The sequence below is a fragment of the Salmo salar genome, chromosome 19 (assembly GCF_965601325.2).
Source record: "Salmo salar chromosome 19, fSalSal1, whole genome shotgun sequence".
Taxonomy (NCBI): domain Eukaryota; kingdom Metazoa; phylum Chordata; class Actinopteri; order Salmoniformes; family Salmonidae; genus Salmo; species Salmo salar.
In genome coordinates, this window is record NC_138309.1 from 55,738,750 (window position 1) to 55,766,306 (window position 27,557).

Sequence of the window (27,557 nt, forward strand, 5' to 3'; positions counted from 1 at the left end):
AATCTAATGTTTTGCTTTTGCTGTAAAGCCTTTTTGAAATCGGACAACGTGGTTCGATTCAGGAGAGGTGTATCTATAAAACGATATAACATAGTCCTATATTTGAAAAAAAATTATATTACATTTCGTTATGCTAATGGCGATAGGATTTTTCGCTGGATGTCCGCTGGATGTCCGTCCCGCATACGGCCAGAGGTTAAGAAATATATAAATATTAGGATGAGCAATGTTGAAGTGGCATTGACTAAAATACAGTAGAATAGAATATGGTATATACAGTTGAAGTCGGAAGTTTATATACACCTTGGCCAAATACATTTAAACTCAGTTTTTCACAATTCCTGACATTTAATCCTAGTAAAAATTTGCTGTCTTAGGTCAGTTAGGATCACCACTTTAATTTAAGAATGTGAAATGTCAGAATAATAGTAGAGAGAATGATTAACTTCAGATTTTATTTCTTTCATCATATTCACAGTGGGTCAGAAGTTTACATGCACTCAATTAGTATTTTGTAGCATTGCCTTTAAATTGTTTAACTTGGGTCAAACGTTTTGGGTAGCCTTCCACAATAAGTTGGGTGAATTTTGGCCCATTCCTCCTGACAGAGCTGGTGTAACTGAGTCAGGTTTAGTGGCCTCCTTGCTCGCACATACTTTTTCAGTTCTGCCCACAAATGTTCTATGGGATTGAGGTCAGGACTTTGTGATGGCCAATCCAATACCTTGACGTTGTTGTCCTTAAGCCATTTTGCAACCATTTTGGAAGTATGCTTGGGGTCATTGTCCATTTGGAAGACCCATTTGCGACCAAGCTTTAACTTCCTGACAGATGTCTTGAGATGTTGCTTCAATATATCCACATAATTTTCCATCCTCATGATGCCATCTATTTTGTGAATTGCACCAGTCCCTCCTGCAGCAAAGCACCCCCACAACATGATGCTGCCACCCCCGTGCTTCACGGTTGGGATGGTGTTCTTCGGCTTGCAAGCCTCCCCCTTTTCCTCCAAACATAATGATGGTCATTATGGCCAAACAGTTCTATTTTTGTTTCATCAGATCAGAGGACATTTCTCCAAAAACTACGATCTTTGTCCTCATGTGCAGTTGCAAACCGTAGTCTGGCTTTTTTAATGGCGGTTTTGGAGCAGTGGCTTCTTCCTTGCTGAGCAGCCTTTCAGGTTATGTCGATATAGGACTCATTTTACTGTAGATATAGATACTTTGTACTGGTTTCCTCCAGCATCTTCACAAGGTCCTTTGCTGTTGTTCTGGGATTGATTTGCACTTTTCGCAACAAAGTACGTTCATCTATAGGAAACAGAATGCGTCTCCTTCCTGAGCGTTATGACGGCTACGTGGTCCCATGGTGTTTATACTTGCGTGCTATTGTTTGTACAGATGAACATGGTACCTTCAGGCGTTTGGAAATCACTCCCAAGGATGAACCAGACTTGTGGAGGTCTAGAATTATTTTCTGAGGTCTAGGCTGATTACTTTTGAATTTCCCATGATGTCAAGCAAAGAGGCACTGAGTTTGAAGGTAGGCCTTGAAATACATCCACAGGTACACCTCCAATTGACTCAAATGATGTCAATTAGCTTATCAGAAGCTTCTAAAGCCATGGCATCATTTTCCAAGCTGTTTAAAGGCACAGTCAACTTTAGTGTATGTAAACTTCTGACCCACTGGAATTATGATACAGTGAATTATACGTGAAATAACCTGTCTGTAAACAATTGTTGGAAAAATGACTTGTGTCATTGTCACGCCCTGATCTGTTTCACTGTTCCTGTTATTGTCTCTACCCCCTCCAGGTGTCGCTTATTTTCTCTTTTTGATAGTCCTCCTGGTTTTGACCCCTGCCTGACTCTGGACTACTTTCCCACCTGCCTGATCATCCTGCCTGCCCTGACCTTGAATCTGCCTGCCCTTTGGTACCTTTTGGACTCTGAACTGGTTTTGACCCTTTTGCCTGTCCACGACCATTCTCTTGCCTTACCCTATTGGATTAATAAATATTGTAAGACTCCAAACATCTGCCTCCTGTGTCTGCATCTGGGTTTCACCTTGTGTCATGATAGTCATGCACAAAGTAGATGTCCTAACCGACTTGCCAAAACTATAGTTTGTTAACAAGAAATTTGTGGAGTGGTTGAAAAATGAGTTTCAATGACTTTAACCTAAGTGTATGTAAACTTCCAACTTTAGCTGTACATATACATTATTAAAGTGACCAGTATTTCCATGTCTATGTACTGTATATAGGGCAGGAGCCTCTAAGGCTTGGATCTAAATATTTTTAAATAATGGGAATTTTTATAAGGGAGGAATGGTGTCTCAAGATACATTAAGGAAATGTCCAACGGTGGCAGGTCGGTGTTCAAACAGTAATCATTTGCACAACACACACAGATAATCTAACATTCTCACATACAACAATGTATTGGCATTAAATCATCCAAGGAAAAAAACTTCTGACAAGCATCCTGTAGTCAACCCACTGTAAATAACCTGCCAGGTGCCAGCCACAGCTAATCTAACATTCTCACATACAACAATGTATTGCCATTAAATCATCCAAGGAAAAAAACTTCTGACAAGCATCCTGTAGTCAACCCAGTGTAAAATTCCAGCCATGAGCCAGCCCTGTCCATTGTGAATAGATGGACGCTTTGCGCTTGATACTGACAGCTGTATTCCCATTTTCTGTTACCTAAAGAGGGACTAGGGTGGGGTGACAGTGATAAAGGGTGTGTGAGTGGATGCCAGGATCCAGAAGAGACACAGTGAAACAGGCAGAGAATGCTGCCGTCTGACTGTCTGTGTATCTGTCTGTGCATGCGTCGGGTGTACGTGCCTGCCTGCCTGCCTGTGTCTGGAACTCTGAGAAGTGCCAAGTCATCACCACCCACATGCATATCAACAGGTAATCATCAGCATAATTCATAATGGAAACATCCTCACAAAACAATCCTTTTTCCCATTCTGATAACCGCTACTAATCCAAAGAAGTCGTAATCAAATCTTAATCCCCATTTTACCAACATCTTTCAATATTTCAGCTTTCAGGGATGTGAAATAACAAGCAAAAATGTATTGATGAGTTTTGATTAATTCATTTTCAGATTACGATATTATTTAGAAAGAATAACGTGCATTAGAAATAAGCACCTTAAAGTTCAAGGGATATCACTTCAATATATATACAGATGTAGGATCTTAATTTGAACCAGTTTGCTATAGCAGGAAAATAATCTTGCAGAAACAGGAAATGTGAATTATTATGTGGATTTTAATAAATTGACATTTTTGTAGGGGTTAATACATTATCTAATACATTATCTGTAAGGGAAAATCAAGTCTGAAATTTGAAATTTGAAATTACAAACTTCCAAAGCCTTTTTAAACCTCAAATACACTACAAGTTTCCTGCATTGCAGGAAAGTTCTCCTGCAACAGGGCGATCATATTAAGATCATACACCTGTATAACACATTCTGATTTCTGGTGAGTGTTTGTTTAGATGGCATCCATCACGGAAAGAATGGATCAATCACTGTGACAACTGCATTCCTAATTCCTCTGAATGGAGCTGCTGTCTTCAGATAATTGGTGATTGGTGATGGAGAGAGGAGAGGAGAGAGAGGGGGAGAAAGTGAGAGAAGGTGAGAAAGAGAAGGTGTGTGAGAGAGAGAAAGTATGAGAGGAGAATGGGAGATAAACATGGGTGATGGAGAAAATGAGAGGCAGGGTAGTAGAGGAGGATACACTGCTGGAGGGTCCAGAAATGTGAGAAAACATTGAGTATCCTCCACTCACTTCCAATATAGTAAAGCTCTGGTTCTCTCTCTCTCCTCTCTCTCTCTCTCTCTCCCTCTCTCCCTCCCCCTCCCCCTGAGATATGACATATTTCTCCTGGGGCTGCTGTTGAGCAGAATGCATAGGCAGCCATTAGGGAGGAGAGGAGCAACTAAAGATGGAGACAACGAGACAGAAAAGGAGAGGAGTGGTGGACACTTATCATGCAGCGACAGTGCCGAGTGCGCTCCAAACTGTGATACTCCAAATCAGCCCACTACATGTATCTCTTAATCTCTATCGATCACTTCAATAGTTTCTTATTCTTGATTTGGATTTTATTCCAAATATCCCACATTCGTCTGAGAAGTAAGACTTTAGAGGACAACTCTAATGGTGGGCTGAACACATAAACAACAATGCTAAATAATTTCCCTTTGTTCCATCCTTTCCTCATCTTCTTTTTCTCTCTCTATCCATGTGTGTGCCACGCCTTCCATCAGGCCCCACATCAAGCCCGACTCCCACAGTTTGGCCTGCATTAGAAGCACAAGCACGCGTCTACAAGCCCTCATTCACACCGTGCTCACAGACCAGTGTAGCTGACAACTCTATTCCTCCGGTGCAGTGTAATGATAAAAGTTCCATTCCCCAGCCCAGAAAGCACTGACAGAGACCATCAGAGAGACTAGCAGCATGTCTCCTATTAGAGCTGCAGTATGGAAGGCTTGTAGGCAGAATAAAGGAAATAAGAAGAAAGGAAATAAAGAAAGAGAAAGAGAGAGAAAGAAAGAGAGAGAGATGCTGTATCATTATACTGTATCACACTGTTCTCTACGTTCATTACACTGTATCACACTGTTCATTATACTGTATCACACTGTTCTCTATGTTCATTACACTGTATCACACTGTTCTCTACGTTCATTATACTGTATCACACTGTTCTCTATGTTCATTACACTGTATCACACTGTTCTCTACCTTCATTATACTGTATCACTCTGTTCTCTACGTTCATAACACTGTTCTCTATGTTCATTACACTATATCACACTGTTCTCTACGTTCATTATACTGTATCACACTGTTCTCTACGTTCATAACACTGTTCTCTATGTTCATTACACTGTTTCACACTGTTCTCAATGTTTATTACACTGTTTCACACTGTTCTCTACGTTCATAACACTGTTCTCTACGTTCATTATACTGTATCACTGTTCTCTACGTTCATTATACTGTATCACACTGTTCTCTACGTTCATTACACTGTATCACACTGTTCTCTACGTTCATTACACTGTATCACACTGTTCTCTACGTTCATTACACTATATCACACTGTTCTCTACGTTCATTACACTGTTCTCTATGTTCATTACACTATATCACACTGTTCTCTACGTTCATTATACTGTATCACACTGTTCTCTACGTTCATTATACTGTATCACACTGTTCTCTACGTTCATTATACTGTATCACACTGTTCTCTACGTTCATTATACTGTATCACACTGTTCTCTATGTTCATTACACTGTATCACACTGTTCTCTACGTTCATTACACTGTTCTCTATGTTCATTACACTGTATCACACTGTTCTCTACGTTCATTATACTGTGTCACTGTTCTCCACGTACATTACACTGTATCACACTGTTCTCTATATTCATTACACTGTATCACACTGTTCATTATACTGTATCACTGTTCTCTACGTTCACTCTCCTTCACCGCAGCCAACATGAGTAAAACATTTAAACGTATTAATCCTCACAAGGCTGCAGGCCCAGACGGCATCCCCAGCCACATCCTCAGAGCATGCGCAGACCAGCTGGCTGGTGTGTTTACGGACATATTCAATCAATCCTTATCCCAGTCTGCTGTCCCCACATGCTTCCAGAGGGCCACCATTGTTGCTGTTCCCAAGAAAGCTAAGTTAACTGAGCTAAATGACTACCACCCCGTAGCACTCACTTCCGTCATCATGAAGTGCTTTGAGAGACTAGTCAAGGACCATATCACCTCCACCCTACCTGATACACTAGACCCACTCCAATTTGCTTACTGCCCCAATAGGTCCACAGACGACGCAATCACAATCACACTGCACACTGCCCTAACCCATCTGGACAAGAGGAATTCCTATGTAAGAATGCTGTTCATCGACTACAGCTCAGCATTTAACACCATAGTACCCTCCAAACTCGTCATTAAGCTCGAGACCCTGGGTCTCGACCCCGCCCAGTGCAACTGGGTCCTGGACTTCCTGACATGCCGCCCCCAGGTGGTGAGGGTAGGTAACAACATCTCCACCCCGCTGATCCTCAACACTGGGGCCCCACAAGGGTGCGTTCTCAGCCCTCTCCTGTACTCCCTGTTCACCCACGACTGCGTGGCCATGCACGCCTCCAACTCAATCATCAAGTTTGCAGACGACACTACAGTGGTAGGCTTTATTACAAACAATGACAAGACAGCCTACAGGGAGGAGGTGAGGGCCCTCGGAGTGTGGTGTCAGGAAAATAACATCACACTCAATGTCAACAAAACAAGGGAGATGATCGTGGACTTCAGGAAACAGCAGAGGGAGCAGTCCCCTATCCACATCGACGGGACAGTAGTTGAGAGGGTGGAAAGTTTTAAATTCCTCGGCGTACACATCACGGACAAACTGAAATGGTCCACCCACACAGACAGAGTGGTGAAGAAGGTGCAACAGCACCTCTTCAACCTCAGGAGGCTGAAGAAATTCGGCTTGTCACCAAAAACACTAACAACCTTTACAGATGCACAATCGAGAGCATCCTGTCGGGCTGTATCACTGCCTGGTACGGCAACTACACCGCCCTCAACCGCAAGGCTCTCCAGAGGATAGTGAGGTCTGCACAACACATCACTGAGGGCAAACTACCTGCCCTCCAGGACACCTACACCACCCGATGTCACAGGAAGGCCAAAAAGATCATCAAGGACAACATTGAGCCACTGCCTGTTCACCCCGCTATCATCCAGAAGGCGAGGTCAGTACAGGTGCATCAAAGCAGGGACCTAGAGACTGAAAAACAGCTTCTATCTCAAGGCCATCAGACTGTTAAACAGCCATCACTAACATTGAGTGGCTGCTGCCAACATACTGACTCAACTCTAGCCACTTTAATAATGGAAAAATGTATGTAATAAATGTATCACTAGTCACTTTAAACAATGCCACTTTATATAATGTTTACATACCCTACATTACTCATCTCATATGTATCACACTGAACGTTCTCTACGTTCATAACACTGTATCACACTGTTCTCTATACCATCTATTACATCTTGCCTATGCCGTTCGGCCATCACTCATTCATATATTTGTATGTACATATTCGTATTCATTCCTTTACACTTGTGTGTACAAGGTAGTTGTTGTGGAATTGGTAGATTACTTGTTAGATATTACTGCATGGTCGGAACTAGAAGCACAAGCATTTCGCTACACTCACATTAACATCTGCTAACCATGTGTATGTGACAAATAATGTTTGATTTGATTTGATTCATTACACTGTATCACACTGTTCTCTACATTCATTACACTGTATCACACTGTTCTCTACGTTCATTATACTGTATCACACTGTTCTCTACGTTCATTATACTGTATCACACTGTTCTCTATGTTCATTACACTGTTCTCTATGTTCATTATACAGTGTCACACTGTTCATTATACTGTATCACACTGTTCTCTATGTTCATTACACTGTTCTCTATGTTCATTATACAGTGTCACACTGTTCATTATACTGTATCACACTGTTCTCTACCTTCATAACACTGTATCACACTGTTCTCTATGTTCATTACACTGTTCTCTATGTTCATTATACAGTGTCACACTGTTCATTACACTGTATCACACTGTTCTCTATGTTCATTACACTGTTCTATGTTCATTATACAGTGTCACACTGTTCATTATACTGTATCACACTGTTCTCTACCTTCATAACACTGTATCACACTGTTCTCTACGTTCATAACACTGTTCTCTATGTTCATTATACAGTGTCACACTGTTCATTATACTGTATCACTGTTCTCTACGTTCATTATACTGTATCACTGTTCTCTACGTTCATTACACTGTATCACACTGTTCTCTACGTTCATTACACTGTATCACACTGTTCATTATACTGTATCACTGTTCTCTACATTCATTATACTGTATCACACTGTTCTCTACGTTCATTATACTGTATCACACTGTTCTCTACGTTCATTACACTGTATCACACTGTTGTCTACGTTCATTACACTGTATCACGCTGTTCTCTACGTTCATTATACTGTATCACACTGATCTCTACATTCATTATACTGTATCACTGTTCTCTACGTTCATTACACTGTATCACACTGTTCTCTACGTTCATTACACTGTATCACACTGTTCATTATACTGTATCACTGTTCTCTACATTCATTATACTGTATCACACTGTTCTCTACGTTCATTATACTGTATCACACTGTTCTCTACGTTCATTACACTGTATCACACTGTTCTCTACGTTCATTACACTGTATCACACTGTTCATTATACTGTATCACTGTTCTCTACATTCATTATACTGTATCACACTGTTCTCTACGTTCATTACACTGTATCACACTGTTGTCTACGTTCATTACACTGTATCACACTGTTCTCTACATTCATTATACTGTATCACACTGTTGTCTACGTTCATTACACTGTATCACACTGTTCTCTACGTTCATTACACTGTATCACACTGTTCTCTACATTCATTACACTGTATCACACTGTTCTCTACGTTCATTATACTGTATCACACTGTTCTCTACGTTCATAACACTGTATCACACTGTTCTCTACGTTCATTATACTGTATCACACTGTTCTCTACGTTCATTACACTGTATCACACTGTTCTCTACGTTCATTACACTGTATCACACTGTTCTCTACGTTCATTACACTGTATCACACTGTTCTCTATGTTCATTACACTGTATCACACTGTTGTCTATGTTCATTACACTGTATCACACTGTTCTCTACGTTAATTACACTGTATCACACTGTTCTCTACGTTCATTACACTGTATCACACTGTTCTCTACGTTCATTATACTGTATCACACTGTTCATTACACTGTATCACACTGTTCTCTACATTCATTACACTGTATCACACTGTTCTCTATGTTCATTACACTGTATCACACTGTTCTCTATGTTCATTACACTGTATCACACTGTTCTCTATGTTCATTACACTGTATCACACTGTTCTCTATGTTCATTACACTGTATCACACTGTTCTCTACCTTCATCAACTGAGACTGCTCTTCTCTGTGTCACGGAGGCTCTCCGCACTGCTAAAGCTAACTCTCTCTCCTCTGCTCTCATCCTTCTAGACCTATCTGCTGCCTTTGATACTGTGAACCATCAGATCCTCCTCTCCACCCTCTCCGAGCTGGGCATCTCCGGCGCGGCCCACGCTTGGATTGCGTCCTACCTGACAGGTCGCTCCTACCAGGTGGCGTGGCGAGAATCTGTCTCCGCACCACGTGCTCTCACCACTGGTGTCCCCCAGGGCTCTGTTCTAGGCCCTCTCCTATTCTCGCTATACACCAAGTCACTTGGCTCTGTCATATCCTCACATGGTCTCTCATATCATTGCTATGCAGATGACACACAATTAATCTTCTCCTTTCCCCCTTCTGACAACCAGGTGGTGAATCGCATCTCTGCATGTCTGGCAGACATATCAGTGTGGATGACGGATCACCACCTCAAGCTGAACCTCGGCAAGACGGAGCTGCTCTTCCTCCCGGGGAAGGACTGCCCGTTCCATGATCTCGCCATCACGGTTGACAACTCCCTTGTGTCCTCCTCCCAGAGTGCTAAGAGCCTCGGCGTGACCCTGGACAACACCCTGTCGTTCTCCACTAACATCAAGGCGGTGACCCGATCCTGTAGGTTCATGCTCTACAACATTCGCAGAGTACGACCCTGCCTCACACAGGAAGCGGCGCAGGTCCTAATCCAGGCACTTGTCATCTCCCGTCTGGATTACTGCAACTCGTTGTTGGCTGGGCTCCCTGCCTGTGCCATTAAACCCCTACAACTCATCCAGAACGCCGCAGCCCGTCTGGTGTTCAACCTTCCCAAGTTCTCTCACGTCACCCCGCTCCTCCGCTCTCTCCACTGGCTTCCAGTCGAAGCTCGCATCCGCTACAAGACCATGGTGCTTGCCTACGGAGCTGTGAGGGGAACGGCACCTCCATAATTTCAGGCTTTGATCAGGCCCTACACCCAAACAAGGGCACTGCGTTCATCCACCTCTGGCCTGCTCGCCTCCCTACCTCTGAGGAAGCACAGTTCCCGCTCAGCCCAGTCAAAACTGTTCGCTGCTCTGGCACCCCAATGGTGGAACAAGCTCCCTCACGACACCAGGACAGCGGAGTCAATCACCACCTTCCGGAGACACCTGAAACCCCACCTCTTTAAGGAATACCTGGGATAGGATAAAGTAATCCTTCTAACCCCCCCTTAAAGATTTAGATGCACTATTGTAAAGTGGTTGTTCCACTGGATATTATAAGGTGAATGCACCAATTTGTAAGTCGCTCTGGATAAGAGCGTTTGCTAAATGACTTAAATGTAAATGTAAATTATACTGTTTCACTATGTTCTCTACGTTCATAACACTATCACACTGTTCTCTACCTTCATTATACTGTATCACACTGTTCTCTATGTTCATAACACTATCACACTGTTCTCTACATTCATTACACTGTATCACACTGTTCTCTATGTTCATTACACTGTATCACACTGTTCTCTACGTTCATAACACTGCTCTCTACATTCATTACACTGTATCACGCACACTGGACTGCAAATTTGATCAATTATCAACTTCATCATTCTCTTAATATCTTTGTGAATAAGATATTTTAGTGAAGAAGCACCCTGTGGTGGAACTACATTCTGCAAATGGCTGTAAGGGAGTGAGTGACTTTCTCACTAGTCCTGGGAGAGAGAATTCTGTCTGGTTCAGTCTGGCGACAGGATGAACACAGATGGGTTCAACAGATTGCAGGCATTGTGGGAGCAGTTGAAAAACTAATTTCTCCATTTGTTTACTTGAGAATTTCATGTTCACTCGTTAGTAGCGTAATTGATGGATTTGGGCCAACGGATGCCCAGGCACTGCCCAAACTGGAAAGGGCGCAAGTCACTATGTAATAAGCACTAATGGTTCTCCCGAGGACAAACTTATGCCTATGTGTGTCTATGATGCCTATAAAAAATCCTTGGAGTTGGTGATATCATTGACCAGTATGATGTCAAACATACGGCCTGTGGGTGGTTTGAGTAAAAAAATTTAAATAATAATAATAATTTTGGTGGGGAAACAAACTCAATATACTTTAAAATGACTAAAACCAATCAAAACTGTGTAGAAATTATAATGGATCTATATTCTTGACTTTCCAGCTAGCTAATAATCTCTGTGCACAGTCAATGGACCTACATTCATACAGTTTATTGACTGTCCAGCTTGCTAATAATCACTAGACAGTCAGGAAGCATCTAAAACTCCAAAAACGTTGGATAGAGGACAATTGTTTTTATAATAGTGACTGCAAGGAAATATACCCAATTTTCAGTGCGGCTCTCCGGACCTCGTTGAAGACCGGATGCGGCCCCCGGGCAAAATGAATTAGACACCCCTGGTCTAGATAGAAAATACCTATGATAAACTCCATATTGGTAAAGGGGTGAATTCCAAATCAACACAATTAAATTAATCTATTAATTTCTATGGTAAAGCCGCTTGGTTTCTAGGCCCATCAAAACTTACACAAGGTTTCAAGTACAGGATGATTTCTGGCACTATTGAACATTTATCTGTCTTACTTTACATCCTCAGGCATGGCATTTAGCAAATGATAGATTCTCAACACCTCTATGAACAAGTTCAAGCTTCCATTAAGGCCTAAACCAGAGTGGGAGCCATCTTTATCCAGAGGTTTGCAGGAAGTGACAGCGTCCATGACCCACAGTCTGAAAGCATCCACTGCTGCAGTTCTGACAGTCACTTTGAATGAGCTTTATTTAAAAAGGTATGTGAGACGAGTGAACGCTCCCTGAAGATCAGTGAACACAGAGCACTGTTCTGACAGATCAGCCCAGCACTGGCTCTCTGCCCAGCTTGATATACTGGATGTGAGAATGCGAGAATACATACTGAACACACACACACACACACACACACACACACACACACACACACACACACACACACACACATACTTTTCACTGTTTACTTCTTCTCTACATCTGCAGTTGACTTGACGACAAATACAACACAGTCTAACTGGTGTAAACACAACAATCATGTTGTCTTCTCAAGTAGGTCAATGTTTACTTCCTTAGTCCCTGACATTACTAAGGAATGCTCCATTTTCCCCAAACTGAACTGTTGTCCCCTCCAGCAATAAGCACTACTTGTCTGTGTCTCATTCCAGTGGTGTACCAGAGAGGAGCCCACCTCACCGTCTTCCCATCAGCAAGCCTCACAGCAGGAGGCAGAGGAGAAACTGTCAGCGATCTGCTGCTGGAGAACCAGAGAAAGTCATCTTCACATACACACACACACTTAAATATGAGTCACACACACCGAGCTTGATGAACAACCGCCAGGCAATGTGTACCAATGGAGGAGATAAAATGCAGCCACGGTAGTGTATGGTGCTCCTAAACACACACACAACTTACCATGAGCGTCGCGGTAGTAGGCGTGTGTGACGCTGCGGAATCTTTCTTGCCCAGCAGTGTCCCAGATCTGAGTAGGAAGACATATGACATCATCAGCATCCCTCTCCCACTCTATAATGACTGTTCTCACTCATCAATAGGCCTACAGAAGCTACAAGCAGCTCAATGAATGAACTGCTAGGAATAGAGGATCTGAGATATGAATCATGTACATTAAATGCATTTTTCTCCCTGGGAAAATGTATTTTGAATGTGGCCTACTTATAGTACCAATGACTATAATCCACTTTAAATTCACAACGGCAACACCAAGCACTGCTCGTGTGTACACTCCTGAAAGGTTGGCTGAGGACACACCTGATTGGCAATGAGCACTTGTTCTCTCTCAAAAACATCTTTACAGTTGTTGGTTAGCTAGCTAGCGAATTTTAACCATACAAGCATTGGTGTGAAATCAGTCAAAACACCTCAAAACAAGACATGGTATCAAGAACAAGATGAAATGAGTCACTTACGATTCCCCATGCGGCAGTTTCTTGTTATTGTTATTGTTGGTAGCTATATGGCCATTCAGAATCCCAACTCACAGACTTCTGCTCCATTGAAGCGTGCGCAACATTTCCGTGACGTTGTCAACTAACCCATCTTTATGTATGTGTATACGTTTGATATTTTAAGAAGAAATTGTGCACAAATATTGCATTTTAAAAGTTATATTAAATGAAGTGACCTTTAATATAGACCACATTGAAAATTCAATAAATCAGATTTTGTATATCAATAAAGACTTGCTAAAGTGGCAAAATTCCGCATTTTGACATGTCCCTCTATGCATCATTATCTGTACTTTACTATTTACTCCACACTGCCCTTTCCCACCTGGACAAAAGGAACACCTACGTGAGAATACTGTTCATTGACTACAGCTCAGTGTTCAACACCATAGTGCCCTCAAAGCTCATCACAAAGCCAAGGACCCTGGGACTAAACACCTCCCTCTGCAGCTGGATCCTGGACTTCCTGACGGGCCGCCCCAGGTGGTAAGGGTAGGTAACAACACATCTGCCACGCTGATACACAACACGGGGGCCCCTCAGGGGTGCGTGCTAAGCCCCCTCCTGTACTTCCTGTTCACCCACGACTGCGTGGCCAAACACAACTCCAACACCATCATTAAGTTTGCCGACGACACAACGGTGGTAGGCCTGATCACCGACAATGAGACAGACTATAGGGAGGAGGTACTTTACTTTATTTAGTTAATATTTTCTTAACTATTATTTTTCTTAAAACTGCATTGTTGTTTAAGGGCTTGTAAGTAAGCATTTCACGTTAAGGACTACACCTGTCGTGACAAATACAATTTGATTTGATTTGATCAGTGTTACCCTCTGCCCTTCCAATGGCAAACTATTTCTCTCTCACACTATCCCTCTATCATCCATCTATCTATCTGGGCCTGGTTTCCCAAAAGCATCTTAAGGCTACGTTCATCATTGGAACCTTTGCAGGCGCATCCGTTAGATCTCTGAGCTGTTTCTCGAAACCCTCGTTACTAAAGTTGCTCTTGAAAAGGCTCGTTGTTTTCTTTTTTTACTTGCCTTTCAGGAACTCACACTTGACTTTTTCCCCCCCAACTATCACTGACTTTACTGATAGAAAAATGTACTTACCATGATTGAGATATGTGGTTGTCCCACCTAGCTATCTTAAGGTGAATGCACTAACTGTAAGTTGCTCTGGATAAAAGCATCTGCTAACTGACTAAAATGTCAAATGTAATGAGAGACGGGGTGAGGGTATGAATACTAAATGTAGAGAGAAGGGAAGGCAAGGGAGATGACACACACAGACACATAGATACACAGGCGTGGACACAGACACACATAGACATGCAAACATGCAAGTATATACACCCACACACAAGTGAACAGGCACACACAGACACAGACACACACACACCCAGACATAGATACCCATCCCTGTCTCATCTGACAGCTATGCCAAATATTCTGTCAGTTCTATTCATGTAGACAATAACATGTTACATGGAAGATAGCCAACACATCACAAAGTGTGGAACAATTGCAGTCATGTCCAGTCTACCATGATTACCTTTCCTACTTTCAAAATACCAATCACCTTCAGCTTCTTTTATGTGAAATCAGACACCAGAAGTAATTAAGTGTGATTGGTGTCTTTGAACTAAGCAATGGACACATACATCTTCTATCTTTTATAGCAACATTACAGATGTAGGAATTTCCTGCAATGCAGGACATTTAAAACATGTAGTGTATTTGAGGTTTAAAAAGGCTTTTGAAGTTTGTAATTTCCACTTTGAAATTTCAGATTAAATTTTCCCTTACGAAAAATGTATCAACCCCGAAAAAACGTTTATTAATTATAATCCACATAATAAATTACATTTCTTGTTGCTGCAGGATTCTTTTTCTGCTTTGGTAAACTGACGTATGTTAAAGTCCTACATCTGCATGATTACACAACACTGATAACAGTGTGTGTCTGTCTGACAAACAGAACAGAATAATCCTAATGGACAGTGTAATATCTACAGAGAGTCTTCAGGCTACGTCCCAAATAGCACTCAATTTCCTTTATAGTGCACTACTTTTGACCAGAACCCTATCGGTCTTGGTCAAAAGTAGTGCACTAAATAGGGAATAGGGTGCGATTTGGGACAATATCTTCAGTCTGGAACCCAGCGGGGCTAATCGACTGTTAGAGATAAACGATGGACTTCATTAAAGCCTCATTTAAAGCTGACGTCATCCTACCTCTGTCTGTCTGGAGATGAAGACGTATGCAGAGTATTTACATAGAGAGGACAATGCTGGAACAGCAGAATATTGGCATCTGCTAACTCTGACCGAAAGTTGGCACACACACACACACACACACACACACACACACACACACACACACACACACACACACACACACACACACACAGACACAGAGACAGAGACAGACGCACAAACACACAATATTCAAGAACGAACATGAAATGAAATGAAAATGCGTTAAGGTTAAAAAAAAGCTATTTGTCTTACCTGCAGTTTCACCTTCACCGCATCAATGTTCAACACTTTATTCTGAAAGATAAAAGGACAGAAAAATAATGTTTTCAAACAGAAAAACATTGAACAGAACAGAATATGTCCTTTGATTCAGATGGAGCTCTTGGCAAAACAAGGACAACATTTTGATTACTGTTAAAAGAAAGTGATGCTTATATAACAGTATGAAGATCCTTGCTTGGAGAACACATGTTATGAAGTGAAAGATTCTTGGAAGTATCACCCTTTATTTACATGCTCAGGGTGTGTAAGTGCCCCTCTCACCCCACCTCACCTCACCCTTGATTACTGCTATCACCAGTATAACTGTTCTGGCTGAGACCGTACGGCTCACAGTCACACTGCTGCCTGGCTGTTACACAGTGTTTCATCACCTCAACCCTCAGCCATGGCTAAGCAGTTTTGGCAAACACTGCTATGACAAACACACGTCAGCATGTGAGCAAACACACACACACACACAAGCGCGGGTACACACAAGCATGCAGGCGCGGGTACACACATATCATGCAGTTGCGCATTCACACACACACACACACACACACACACACACACACACACACACACACACACACACACACACACACACACACACACACACACACAGAGTGAGTTACAGGGGCATTGAGGGTCACAGTCAAGGCTACCACATTGTTTCTTGATCATTCGGTTGGGCCTGTATGGGGCAGGTTACAGTGTCCTGTAGCAGACAGACAGACAGTCCACCTAAATGGCCTGGTGTTAATGTTACTGCGCTGCTGTTAAACTGTCTCTATGGGGAAATGACTGTTTTACAGTTACTGGGAAACTGTATGGAGCAGCTGTTCCACAGCACGATGATATGATGCTAGATGTGAATCACTATTATCCAGGCTGTCAATTTGCAGTTTGAAGGTTATTTGTAAATCAATGAGAAACAATGTGAGAGAGAAATGTGACTACTATTTTTGTTTGTGCAAATGACAACATGGAAGTTCAGTGAGTGGATTGGTGAAAAGAAAGCTGACTGGATTCTTCAGGAATCCAATCCATTTAGGACCTTGATGGAAGAGTGGAGAAGAAGGGAGAGGCGAGGTTTAGGGAGGAAGTCTGAGCTGGCCAATGACATACTGGATCCAACATTCCTTGTGAGAAGGAAGAAGCTCTGGTTACTAAACCTGAACCAAGACAATTCTCTTTCCTCATGCATTCTCTCTCCTTGATCTTTGCTCTCGTCTCTCGCTCTGTCTCTCGCTCTTCCTCTCTCTGTCTCTCTATTTCTCCCTGTCGTTCTCTCTCGTTCTGTCCCTCTTTCTTTCTTTCTCTGCCATTCTCTCTCATCACTCACTCATATTCTCGTGCTCTCCTCTTTCTCTCCCTCCATGATGTCAATAGTATTAGTGATGGAGGCTGCGTTGACGTCATTTTTCTTCAACTCAGTGAGGCTTCTGTCCCTGGCAGCACCCCACAATGCACATGCAGACCAAACTACCTACCGAGAGAGTTCTCATCTATATTCTTTGTAGCTGTTTACATACCACCACAGGCAGAGGCTGGCACCAAGATAGCATTGAATGAGCTGCATTCCGCCATAAGCAAACAAGAAAACGCTCACCCAGAGGCGGCGCTCCTAGTAGCCAGGGACTTTAATGCAGGGAAACTTAAATCAGTTTTACCTAATTTCTATCAACATGTTAAATGTGCAACCAGAGGGAAAAGAACTCTGGACAACCTACACTCCACACACAGAGATGAAAACAAAGCTCTCCCTCACCCTCCATTTGGCAAATCTGACCATAATTCTATCCTCCTGATTCATGCTTACAAGCAAAAATTAAAGCAGGAAGCACCAATGACTAGATCAATAAAAAAGTGGTCAGATGAAGCAGATGCTAAGCTACAGGACTGTTTTGCTAGCACAGACTGGAATAGGTTCCGGGATTCTTCCAATGGCATTGAGGAGTATACCAGATCTGTCATTGGCTTCATCAATAAGTGCATCGATGACGTCGTCCCCACAGTGACCGTACGTACATACCCCAATCAGAAACCATGGATTACAGGCAGCATCCACACTGAGCTAAAGGCTAGAGCTGCCGCTTTCAAGGAGCAGGACTCTAACCCGGAAGCTTATAAGAAATCCCGCTATGCCCTCCGACGAACCATCAAACAAGCAAAGCGTCAATACAGGACGAAGATCGAGTTGAACTGATGCTCGTCAGATGTGGCAGGGCCTGCAAACCATTACAGACTACAAAGGGAAGCACAGCCGAGAGCTGCCCAGTGACACGAGCCTACCGGACGAGCTAAACTACTTCTATGCTCGCTTCAAGGCAAATAACACTGAAACAACCATGAGAGCACCAGCTGTACCGGAAGACTGTGTGATCACGCTCTCCACAGCCGATGTGAGTAAGACCTTTAGACAGGTCAACATTCACAAGGCCGCAAGGCCAGATGGATTACCAGGACGTGTACTGCGAGCAAGTGTCTTCACTGACATTTTAAACCTCTCTCCTTGTCCAAGTCTGTAATACATGTTTTAAGCAGACCACCATAGTGCCTGTGCCCAAGAACACTAAGGTAACCTGCCTAAATGACTTCCGACCCGTAGCACTCACGTCTGTAGCCATGAAGTGCTTTGAAAGGCTGGTCATGGCTCACATCAACACCATCATCCCAGAAACCCTAGACCCACTCCAATTTGTATACCGCCCCAACAGATTCACAGATTATGCAGTCTCTATTGCACTCCACACTGCCCTTTCCCACCTGGACAGAAGGAACACCTATGAGAGAATGCTATTCACTGACTACAGCTCAGCGTTCAACACCATAATGCCCTCAAAGCTCATCAATAAGCTAAGGACCCTGGGACTAAACACCTCCCTCTGCAACTGGATCCTGGACTTCCCGACAGGCCGCCCCCAGGTGGTAAGGGTAGGTAACAACACATCCGCCATGCTGATCCTCAACAAAGGGTCCCTCAAGGGGTGGGTGCTCAGTCCCCTTCCTGTGCTCCCTGTTCACTCATGACTGCACTGCCAGGCACGACTCCAACACCATCATTAAATTTGCCGATGACACAACAGTGGTAGGCCTGATCACAGACAACAAAAAAACAGCCTATAGGGAGGAGGTCAGAGACCTGGCCGTGTGGTGCCAGGACAACAACCTCTCCCTCAACGTGATCAACACAAAGGAGATGATTGTGGACTACAGGAAAAAGGGGACCGAGCACGACACCCATTCTCATCGACGGGGCTGCAGTGGAGCAGGTTGAGAGCTTCAAGTTCCTTGGTGTCCACATCACCAACAAACTAACATGATCAAAGCACACCATGACAGTCGTGAAGCGGACATGACAAAACCGATTCCCCCTCAGGAGACTGAAAAGATTTGGCATGGGTCCTCAGATCCTCAAAAGGTTCTACAGCTGCACCATCTACATTTACATCATTTAGCAGACGCTCTTATCCAGAGCGACTTACAAGTTGGTGCATTCACCTTATGATATCCAGTGGAACAACCACTTTACAATAGTACATCTATATCTTTTGGGGGGGGGGGTAGAAGGATTACTTTATCCTATCCCAGGTATTCCTTAAAGAGGTGGGGTTTCAGGTGTCTCCGGAAGGTGGTGATTGACTCCGCTGTCCTGGCGTTGTGAGGGAGCTTGTTCCACCATTGGGGTGCCAGAGCAGCGAACAGTTTTGACTGGGCTGAGCGGGAACTGTGCTTCCGCAGAGGTAGGGAGGCGAGCAGGCCAGAGGTGGATGAACGCAGTGCCCTTCTTTGGGTGTAGGGACTGATCAGAGCCTGAATGTACGGAGGTGCCGTTCCCCTCACAGCTCTGTAGGCAAGCGCCATGGTCTTGTAGCAGATGCGAGCTTCAACTGGAAGCCAGTGGAGTGTGCGGAGGGGTGGGGTGACGTGCGAGAACTTGGGAAGGTTGAACACCAGACGGGCTGCGGCGTTCTGGATGAGTTGTAAGGGTTTAATGGCACAGGCAGGGAGCCCCGCCAGCAGCGAGTTGCAGTAATCCAGATGGGAGATGACAAGTGCCTGGATTAGGACCTGCGCCGCTTCCTGTGTAAGGCAGGGTCGTACTCTGTGAATGTTGTAGAGCATGAACCTACAGGATCGGGTCACCGCCTTGATGTTAACTGAGAACGACAGGGTTTTGTCCAGGGTCACGCCAAGGCTCTTAGCACTCTGGGAGGAGGACACAATGGAGTTGTCAACCGTGATGGCGAGATCATGGAACGGGCAGTCCTTCCCCGGGAGGAAGAGCAGCTCCATCTTGCCGAGGTTCAGCTTGAGGTGGTGATCCGTCATCCACACTGACATGTCTGCCAGACATGGTTTGCCACCTGGTTATCAGAAGGGGGAGAGGAGAAGATTAATTGTGTGTCGTCTGCGTAGCAATGATAGGAGAGATCATGTGAGGATATGACAGAGCCAAGTGACTTGGTGTATAGCGAGAATAGGAGAGGGCCTAGAACTGAGCCCTGGGGGACACCAGTGGTGAGAGCACGTGGGGTGGAGACGGATTCTCGCCACACCACCTGGTAGGAGCGACCTGTCAGGTAGGACGCAATCCAAGAGTGAGCCGCGCCGGAGATGCCCAACTCGGAGAGGGTGGAGAGGAGGATCTGATGGTTCACAGTATCGAAGGCAGCAGATAGGTCTAGAAGGATGAGAGCAGAGGAGAGAGAGTTAGCTTTAGCAGTGCAGAGAGCCTCCGTGACACAGAGAAGACCGGTCTCAGCTGAATGGCCAGTCTTGAAACCTGATTGATTTGGATCAAGAAGGTAATTCTGAGAGAGATAGCAAGAGAGCTGGCCAAGGACGGCATGCTCAAGAGTTTTGGAGAGAAAAGAAAGAAAGGATACTGGTCTGTAGTTGTTGACATCGGAGGGATCGAGTGTAGGTTTTTTGAGAAGGCGGAAGGAACGTAGCCAGCGGTCAAGGATGAGTTGATGAGCGAGGTGAGGTAAGGGAGAAGGTCTCCGGAAATGGTCTAGAGAAGAGAGGAGGGGATAGGGTCAAGCGGGCAGGTTGTTGGGCAGCCGGCCATCACAAGTCGCAAGATTTCATCTGGAGAGAGAGGGGAGAAAGAGGTCAAAGCATAGGGTAGGGCACGTGAGCAGGACCAGCGGTGTCGTTTGACTTAACAAACGAGGATCGAATGTCGTCAACCTTCTTTTCAAAATGGTTGACGAAGTCATCCACAGAGAGGGAGGAGGGGGGAGGGGGAGGAGGATTCAGGAGGGAGGAGAAGGTGGCAAAGAGCTTCCTAGGGTTAGAGGCAGATGCTTGGAATTTAGAGTGGTAGAAAGTGGCTTTAGCAGCAGAAACAAAGGAAGAAAATGTAGAGAGGAGGGAGTGAAAAGATGCCAGGTCCGCAGGGAGGCTAGTTTTCCTCCATTTCCGCTCGGCTGCCCGGAGCCCTGTTCTGTGAGCTCGCAATGAGTCGTCAAGCCACGGAGCAGGAGGGGAGGACCGAGCCGGCCGGGAGGATAGGGGACATAGAGAGTCAAAGGATGCAGAAAGGAGGAGAGGAGGGTTGAGGAAGCAGAATCAGGAGATTGGTTGGAGAAGAATTGAGCAGAGGGAAGAGATGATAGGATGGAAGAGGAGAGAGTAGCAGGAGAGCGAGAGCGAAGGTTGCGACGGCGCAATACCATCTGAGTAGGGGCAGAGTGAGTAGTGTTGGAGGAGAACGAGAGGGAAAAGGATACAAGGTAGTGGTCGGAGACTTGGAGGGGAGTTGCAGTGAGATTGGTAGAAGAACAGCATCTAGTAAAGATGAGGTCAAGCGTATTGCCTGCCTTGTGAGTAGGGGGGGACGGTGAGAGGGTGAGGTCAAAAGAGCAGAGGAGTGGAAAGAAGGAGGCAGAGAGAAATGAGTCAAAGGTAGACATAGGGAGGTTAAAGTCACCCAGAACTGTGAGGGGTGAGCCATCCTCAGGAAAGGAACTTATCAAGGCGTCAAGCTCATTGATGAACTCTCCAAGGGAACCTGGAGGGTGACAAATTCAAATGAGGAGATAGAGAGATGGGTCAGGGGAGAAAGAGAGAATGTCCACTTGGGAGATATGAAGATTCCAGTGCCACCACCCTGCTGACCAGATGCTCTCGGGGTATGCGAGAACACGTGGTCAGACGAGGAGAGAGCAGTAGGAGCATCCTGACTGGATGCATCACTGCCTGGTATGGCAAATGCTGAGCCTCCGACCGCAAGGCACTACAGAGAGTAGTGCGAACGGCCCAGTACATCACTAGGGCCAAGCTTCCTGCCATCCAGGACCTCTGTACCAGGTGGTGTCTCCACACCACTGCCACTCTCTGTTGTCATCTATGCATAGTCACTTTAATTGACTCTACCTACATGTACATGCTACCTCAACTAACCGGTGCCACCAAACATTGACTCTGTACCGGCACCCCCCTGTATATATTGTTATTTTTTACTGCTCCTCTTTAATTACTTGTTAGTGTTCTCTCTTATTCTTATAGGTATTTTTTGAAACTGCACTGTCGGTTAGAAACGCTTCTGTCAGTTGGATGCCTATGCATTCCTCAGGTGTGTATGAGAGTACCTGTTGTGTTTATAGATGCCTGTGAATTGATCATTACCTATTCAAGTCAATGGGTCTGTGGCGTATGGACGGCTGTCCATATTGAGTGTACACACGAGGGTGTAGTTAAACCGCCGTGGTCTTAGGTGCTTTTCCAATTCTAGGGTTTCCATGGAAGCAAACCCCATGCTGTGAGGTGAACCTAAAACTAATGTTCTGACACTAATTATATCTACAACACTGTAAAACTCTATAATAGGGTGCAGCCATTTACATAAATCACCTAGATTGCATTCAAGCAGGCATTAGCCAGACATAATTAAATAACGAACACTTTAATTACCACTAGCCAAACAGGGCTGATTATATTACCACGTAATGTTTCTGAGCTGGGAGAGAACAAGAAACAGAGAGAGGAGAGACTTAAATCTATACCTGTCCCAGGTCATAAAAATTGTGCAAGGAGTTTAATCAGGGCAGCAGGTAGCCTAGCAGTTAGAGCGTTGGGCCAGTAACAGAAAACACAAGGTGAAAAATCTGTTGATGTCGACTTAACCCTAATTTGATCCAGGGGCGCCATACTACTATGGCGGACCCTGTAAAACAACACATTTTACTGTACCCATCTGGTGTATGTGACAATAAAACCTTTTTATGAGGCGAGAAGAAATTCCTGGCCCTAGTACTTTCTGCAGGTGTTTGGTTTTCTTACTAATTCTCCTCAGCTTGTGTAACCCAGACATACATGAGGGTAGCTGCCATGTTAGCTTAGTGCTGTGCCAACAAGCCTGGAGGAAATGGACCTGTCTTTGAGATAACACACACACGTGCAAGCACACTCACACACGCGCACACACACACACACACACACACACACCACACACACACACACACACACACACACACACACACACACACACACACACACACACACACACACACACACACACACACACACACACACACACACACACACACACACACACACACACACACACACACACACACACACACACACAAACAAAACACAGGCACATGCACACTCCTTCCTCTAAAGCATGAAACACACCGAGAATCTCACTGCCGATAGACTGCTGAGAGGTACTTATCACAGTGGTAGGCCGTTCCTTCTCTTGCTAGAACAAAAGCAGTACCTGCTGTGTGCCGGGACCGGATAGCGACGAACCTACCGATTCAACTTGTAGATTCGCAATGCTCGTCAGTCACCAACAACTTGACCTTGAGCCAATCAGAGAGTGCAAAAATGTTCTCTGTACATCCATGGATGAGCCAGGCACACTTCATATGCAATGAAGCTATGGGATGGTAGCTAGCTAAGTGCAGAGACGTAATGCACACAACACCTCCTCAAAGCTAGCTAACAACTGTAGCTAGTAATTACATTATAATTAAATCACAATGGATTAGTTAGTTTCCATGAAACAGCTGTCTATGTTAGCTGCCGAGTTCGTGCAGTGTCCTTAGTTAGCTAGCTAATTGTTGTGCTAGCTAGTGAATATGCTAGCTAGCTAAACATTTGGCTACGGGCTGGCAGTATGGATTATGAAGAGTGAATTAAATTGTCTCTTCATCATCTTGCTAAGTAGTTATCTAGCTGTGGTCATCTAGCTAGTATCAAAAAGGGCTTTCTACCAAATCGCAACATTAGCGCAGATAGCTTGGAATCTAGACCATAAGAAATACGCATGGCTATGTATTGCCAAGCAACGCTACTGCCACCTTCTGGTTTGGAGTATTTTAACAAGGCTGAGTGGCTGACAACTTCCAACGTCTTTGCTGTGTGAACACAAAAGAGATTGACTTCCGACAATCTGTTCAGAGGTGCTAAGTACTATCGGCTGGCAAATGTTTGACAATCCTACCGCTGTCTGATCCAATGCAGCCATTTTAATCTCAATATCAAATTTTTCTGGGTAACAATTGTGATTGTTTTCAAATCAAATATATTGGTGACATGTGCCAAAATACAACAGCTGTAGGCTTTACCGTCAAATGTGTACTTACGAGCCCATCCCCAACCCCAAACATATTTGCTAAATAAAAAAGGAAAGAAACAATAAAATAACAACAACGAGGCTATATACATGGAGTACCAGAACCAAGTTAATGTGCAGGGGTACAAGGTAGTTGAGGTAATTCAGTACGTACAGTTGAAGTCGGAAATTTGCATACACCTTAGCCAAATACATTTAAAAGAGGTTAAACTCAGTTTCACAATTCCTGACATTTAATCCTAGTAAAAAATTGCTGTCTTAAGTCAGTTAGGTTCACCACTTTATTTTATTAAGAATGTGACATGTCAGAAAAATAATAGTAGAGAGAATAATTTACTTTTATTTCTTTCATCACATTCCCAGTGGGTCAGAAGTTTACATACACTCAATTAGTATTTGGAAGCATTGCCTTTAAATTGTTTAACTTGGGTCAAACATTTCAGGTAGTTTTCCACAAGCTTCCCACAATAAGTTGGGTGAATTTTGGCCCATTCCTGCTGACAGAGCTGGTGTAACTGAGTCAGGTTTGTAGGTCTCCTTGCTCGCACACACTTTTTCAGTTCTGTCCACACATTTCCTATAGGATTGAGGTCAGGGCTTTGTGATGGCCACTCCAGTACCTTGACTTTGTTGTCCTTAAGTCATTTTGCCACAATTTTGGAAGTATGCTTGGGGTCATTGTCCATTTGGAAGACCCATTTGCGACCAAGCTTTAACTTCCTGCCAGATGAGATGTTGCTTCCATATACCCACATACATTTCCTCTTCATGATGCCATCTATTTTGTGAAGTGCACCAGTCCCTCCTGCAGCAAAGCACCCCCACAACATGATGCTGCCACCCCCGTGCTTCACAGTTGGGATGGTGTTCTTTGCTTGCAAGCCTCCCCCTTTTTCCTCCAAACATAACGATGGTCATTATGGCCAAACAGTTCTATTTTTAATTCATCAGACCAGAGGAAATGTCTCCAAAAAGTATGATCTTTGTCCCCATGTGCAGTTGCAAACCGCAGTCTGGCTTTTTTTTAAATGGTGGTTTTGGAGCAGTGGCTTCTTCCTTGCTGAGCAGCCTTTCAAGTTATGTCGATATAGGACTCGTTTTACTGTGGCTATAGATACTTTTGTACCTGTTTCCTTCAGCATCTTCACAAGGTCCTTTGCTGTTGTTCTGGGATTGATTTGCACTTTTCGCACCAAAGTATGTTCATCTCTAGGAGACAGAACGCATCTCCTTCCTGAGCGGTATGACGGCTGTGTGGTCCCATGGTGTTTATACTTGCGTGCTATTGTTTGTACAGATGAACGTGGTAGCTTCAGGGGTTTGGAAATTGCTCCCAAGGATGAACCAGACTAGTGGAGGTCTACAATTTTTTTCTGAGGTCTTGGCTGATTTCTTTTGATTTTCCCATGATGTCAAGCAAAGAGGCACTGAGTTTGAAGGTAGGCCTTGAAATACATCCACAGGTACACCTCCAATTGACTCAAATTATGTCAATTAGCCTATCAGAAGCTTCTAAAGCATTGACATTTTCTGGAATTTTCCAAGCTGTTTAAAGGCACAGTCAATTTAGTGTATGTACACTTCTGACCCACTGGAATTGTGATACAGTGAATTATAAGTGAAATAATCTGTCTGTAAACAATTGTTTGAAAAATGACTTGTGTCATGCACAAAGTAGATGTCCTAACCGACTTGCCAAAACTCTAGTTTGTTAACAAGAAATTTGTGGAGTGGTTGAAAAACGAGTTTTAATGACTCCAACCTAAGTGCATGTAAACTTCCGACTTCAACTGTACATGAAGCTAGGGGTAAAAGAGACAAGGCAATCAGGATATAAAATAAACAGAGTAGCAACAGTATGTGAAGAGTGTGAAAGAGTAAGAAAGTTTGTCTGTGTAAGTGTGTGTGTGGTATCAATATGCATGTGTGCGTTTTGTGTGTGTGAGCATAGGTAGTGTGTGTGTGTGCGAGTGTCAGTGTAGTATGTGTGAGCGTGTGGGTAAAGTGTAGTAAATGTGCATAGAGCCAGTGCAAAAAAAGGTGGTCAATGCAGTAGTCCAGGTAGCCATTTGATGAACTGTTCAGCAATCTTATGACTTGGCGGTAGAAGATGTTTAGGGTGCTGTTGATTCCAGTCTTGGTGCATCCGTACTGCTGGCTGTGCAGTAGCAGAAAGTCTATGACTTAGGTGGCTGGAGTCTTTGACCATTTTTAGGGCCTTCCTCTGACACCGCCTGATATTTAGATCCTGGATGGGAGGGAGCTCAGCCCCAGTGATGTACTGGGCCGTACGCACTACCCTCTGTAGCACCTTAGAGTCAGATGCCAAGCAGTTGCCTTATCAAGCGGTGATTCAGCCAATAAAGATGCTCTCAATGGTGCAGCAATAGAACTTTTTGAGAATCTGAGCGATCATGCAAAATCTTTTCAGCTTCCTGAGGAGGAAGAGGTTTTGTCGTGCCGTCTTCACAACTATGTTGGTGTGTGGACCATGATAATTCCTTAGTGAAGGGGCCACCGAGGAACTTGAAGCTATAGACCTGCTCCACTACAGCCCTGTCAATGTGGATGGGGGCTTGCTCCGCGCGTCTTTTCCTATAGTCCATAATCAGCTCCTTTGGCTTTCTGACATTGAGGTAATGTCACACCCTGATCTGTTTCACCTGTCTTTGTGCTCGTCTCCACCCCCTCCAGGTGTCGCCCATCTTCCCCATTGTATTTATACCTTTATTCTCTGTTTGTCTGTGGCCAGTTCTTTTTGTTCGAGAAACCTACCAGCATTTGTTCTTATGCTCCTGTCTGTTTCTTCCTCCTGTTTCCTAGTCCTTCCCGGTTTTGACCCTCCTGCCTGCCCTGACCCTGAGCCTGCCAGACGTTCTATACCTTGCCCCACCTCACTGGATTATCGACCCCTGCCTGCCCTGACCTTGAGACAGCTTGCCGCTCTGGATGGATGCAGGTAGAACATGTCCCGGTTCTGGAAGGCATTCTCTGGATGACTGACCCCTGCCTGCCTTTGACCTGTCATTTGCCTGCCCCTGTGTTAGAAATAAACTTTTGTTTCTTTGACACTGCCTGCATCTGGGTCATACCTGACATGTTAGGTAAAGGTTGTTGTCCTGGCACCACACTGCCAGGTCTTTGACCTCTTCCCTGTATGCTGTCTCACTGTCGTCGGTGATCAGGCCTACCAACATCGTGTTGTCTGCAAACTTAATGAGGTTGGAGGAGTCGTGTGCGGCCATTATGA

General features: G+C 44.2%; 1 protein-coding gene across 1 annotated transcript in view; it reads right to left on the minus strand.

The window, feature by feature from the left end:
• rab26 (RAB26, member RAS oncogene family) overlaps positions 1–27,557 on the minus strand; it is a 137,201-nt gene that overhangs the window by 56,474 nt on the left and 53,170 nt on the right. Inside the window, exons 3-4 of the mRNA XM_014158416.3 lie at positions 15,703–15,744; positions 12,629–12,695 (exon numbers count right to left, since the gene is read on the minus strand). Of these exons, the coding sequence (XP_014013891.1) occupies positions 12,629–12,695; positions 15,703–15,744 (109 nt within the window). The remainder of the gene's footprint in view (positions 1–12,628; positions 12,696–15,702; positions 15,745–27,557) is intronic.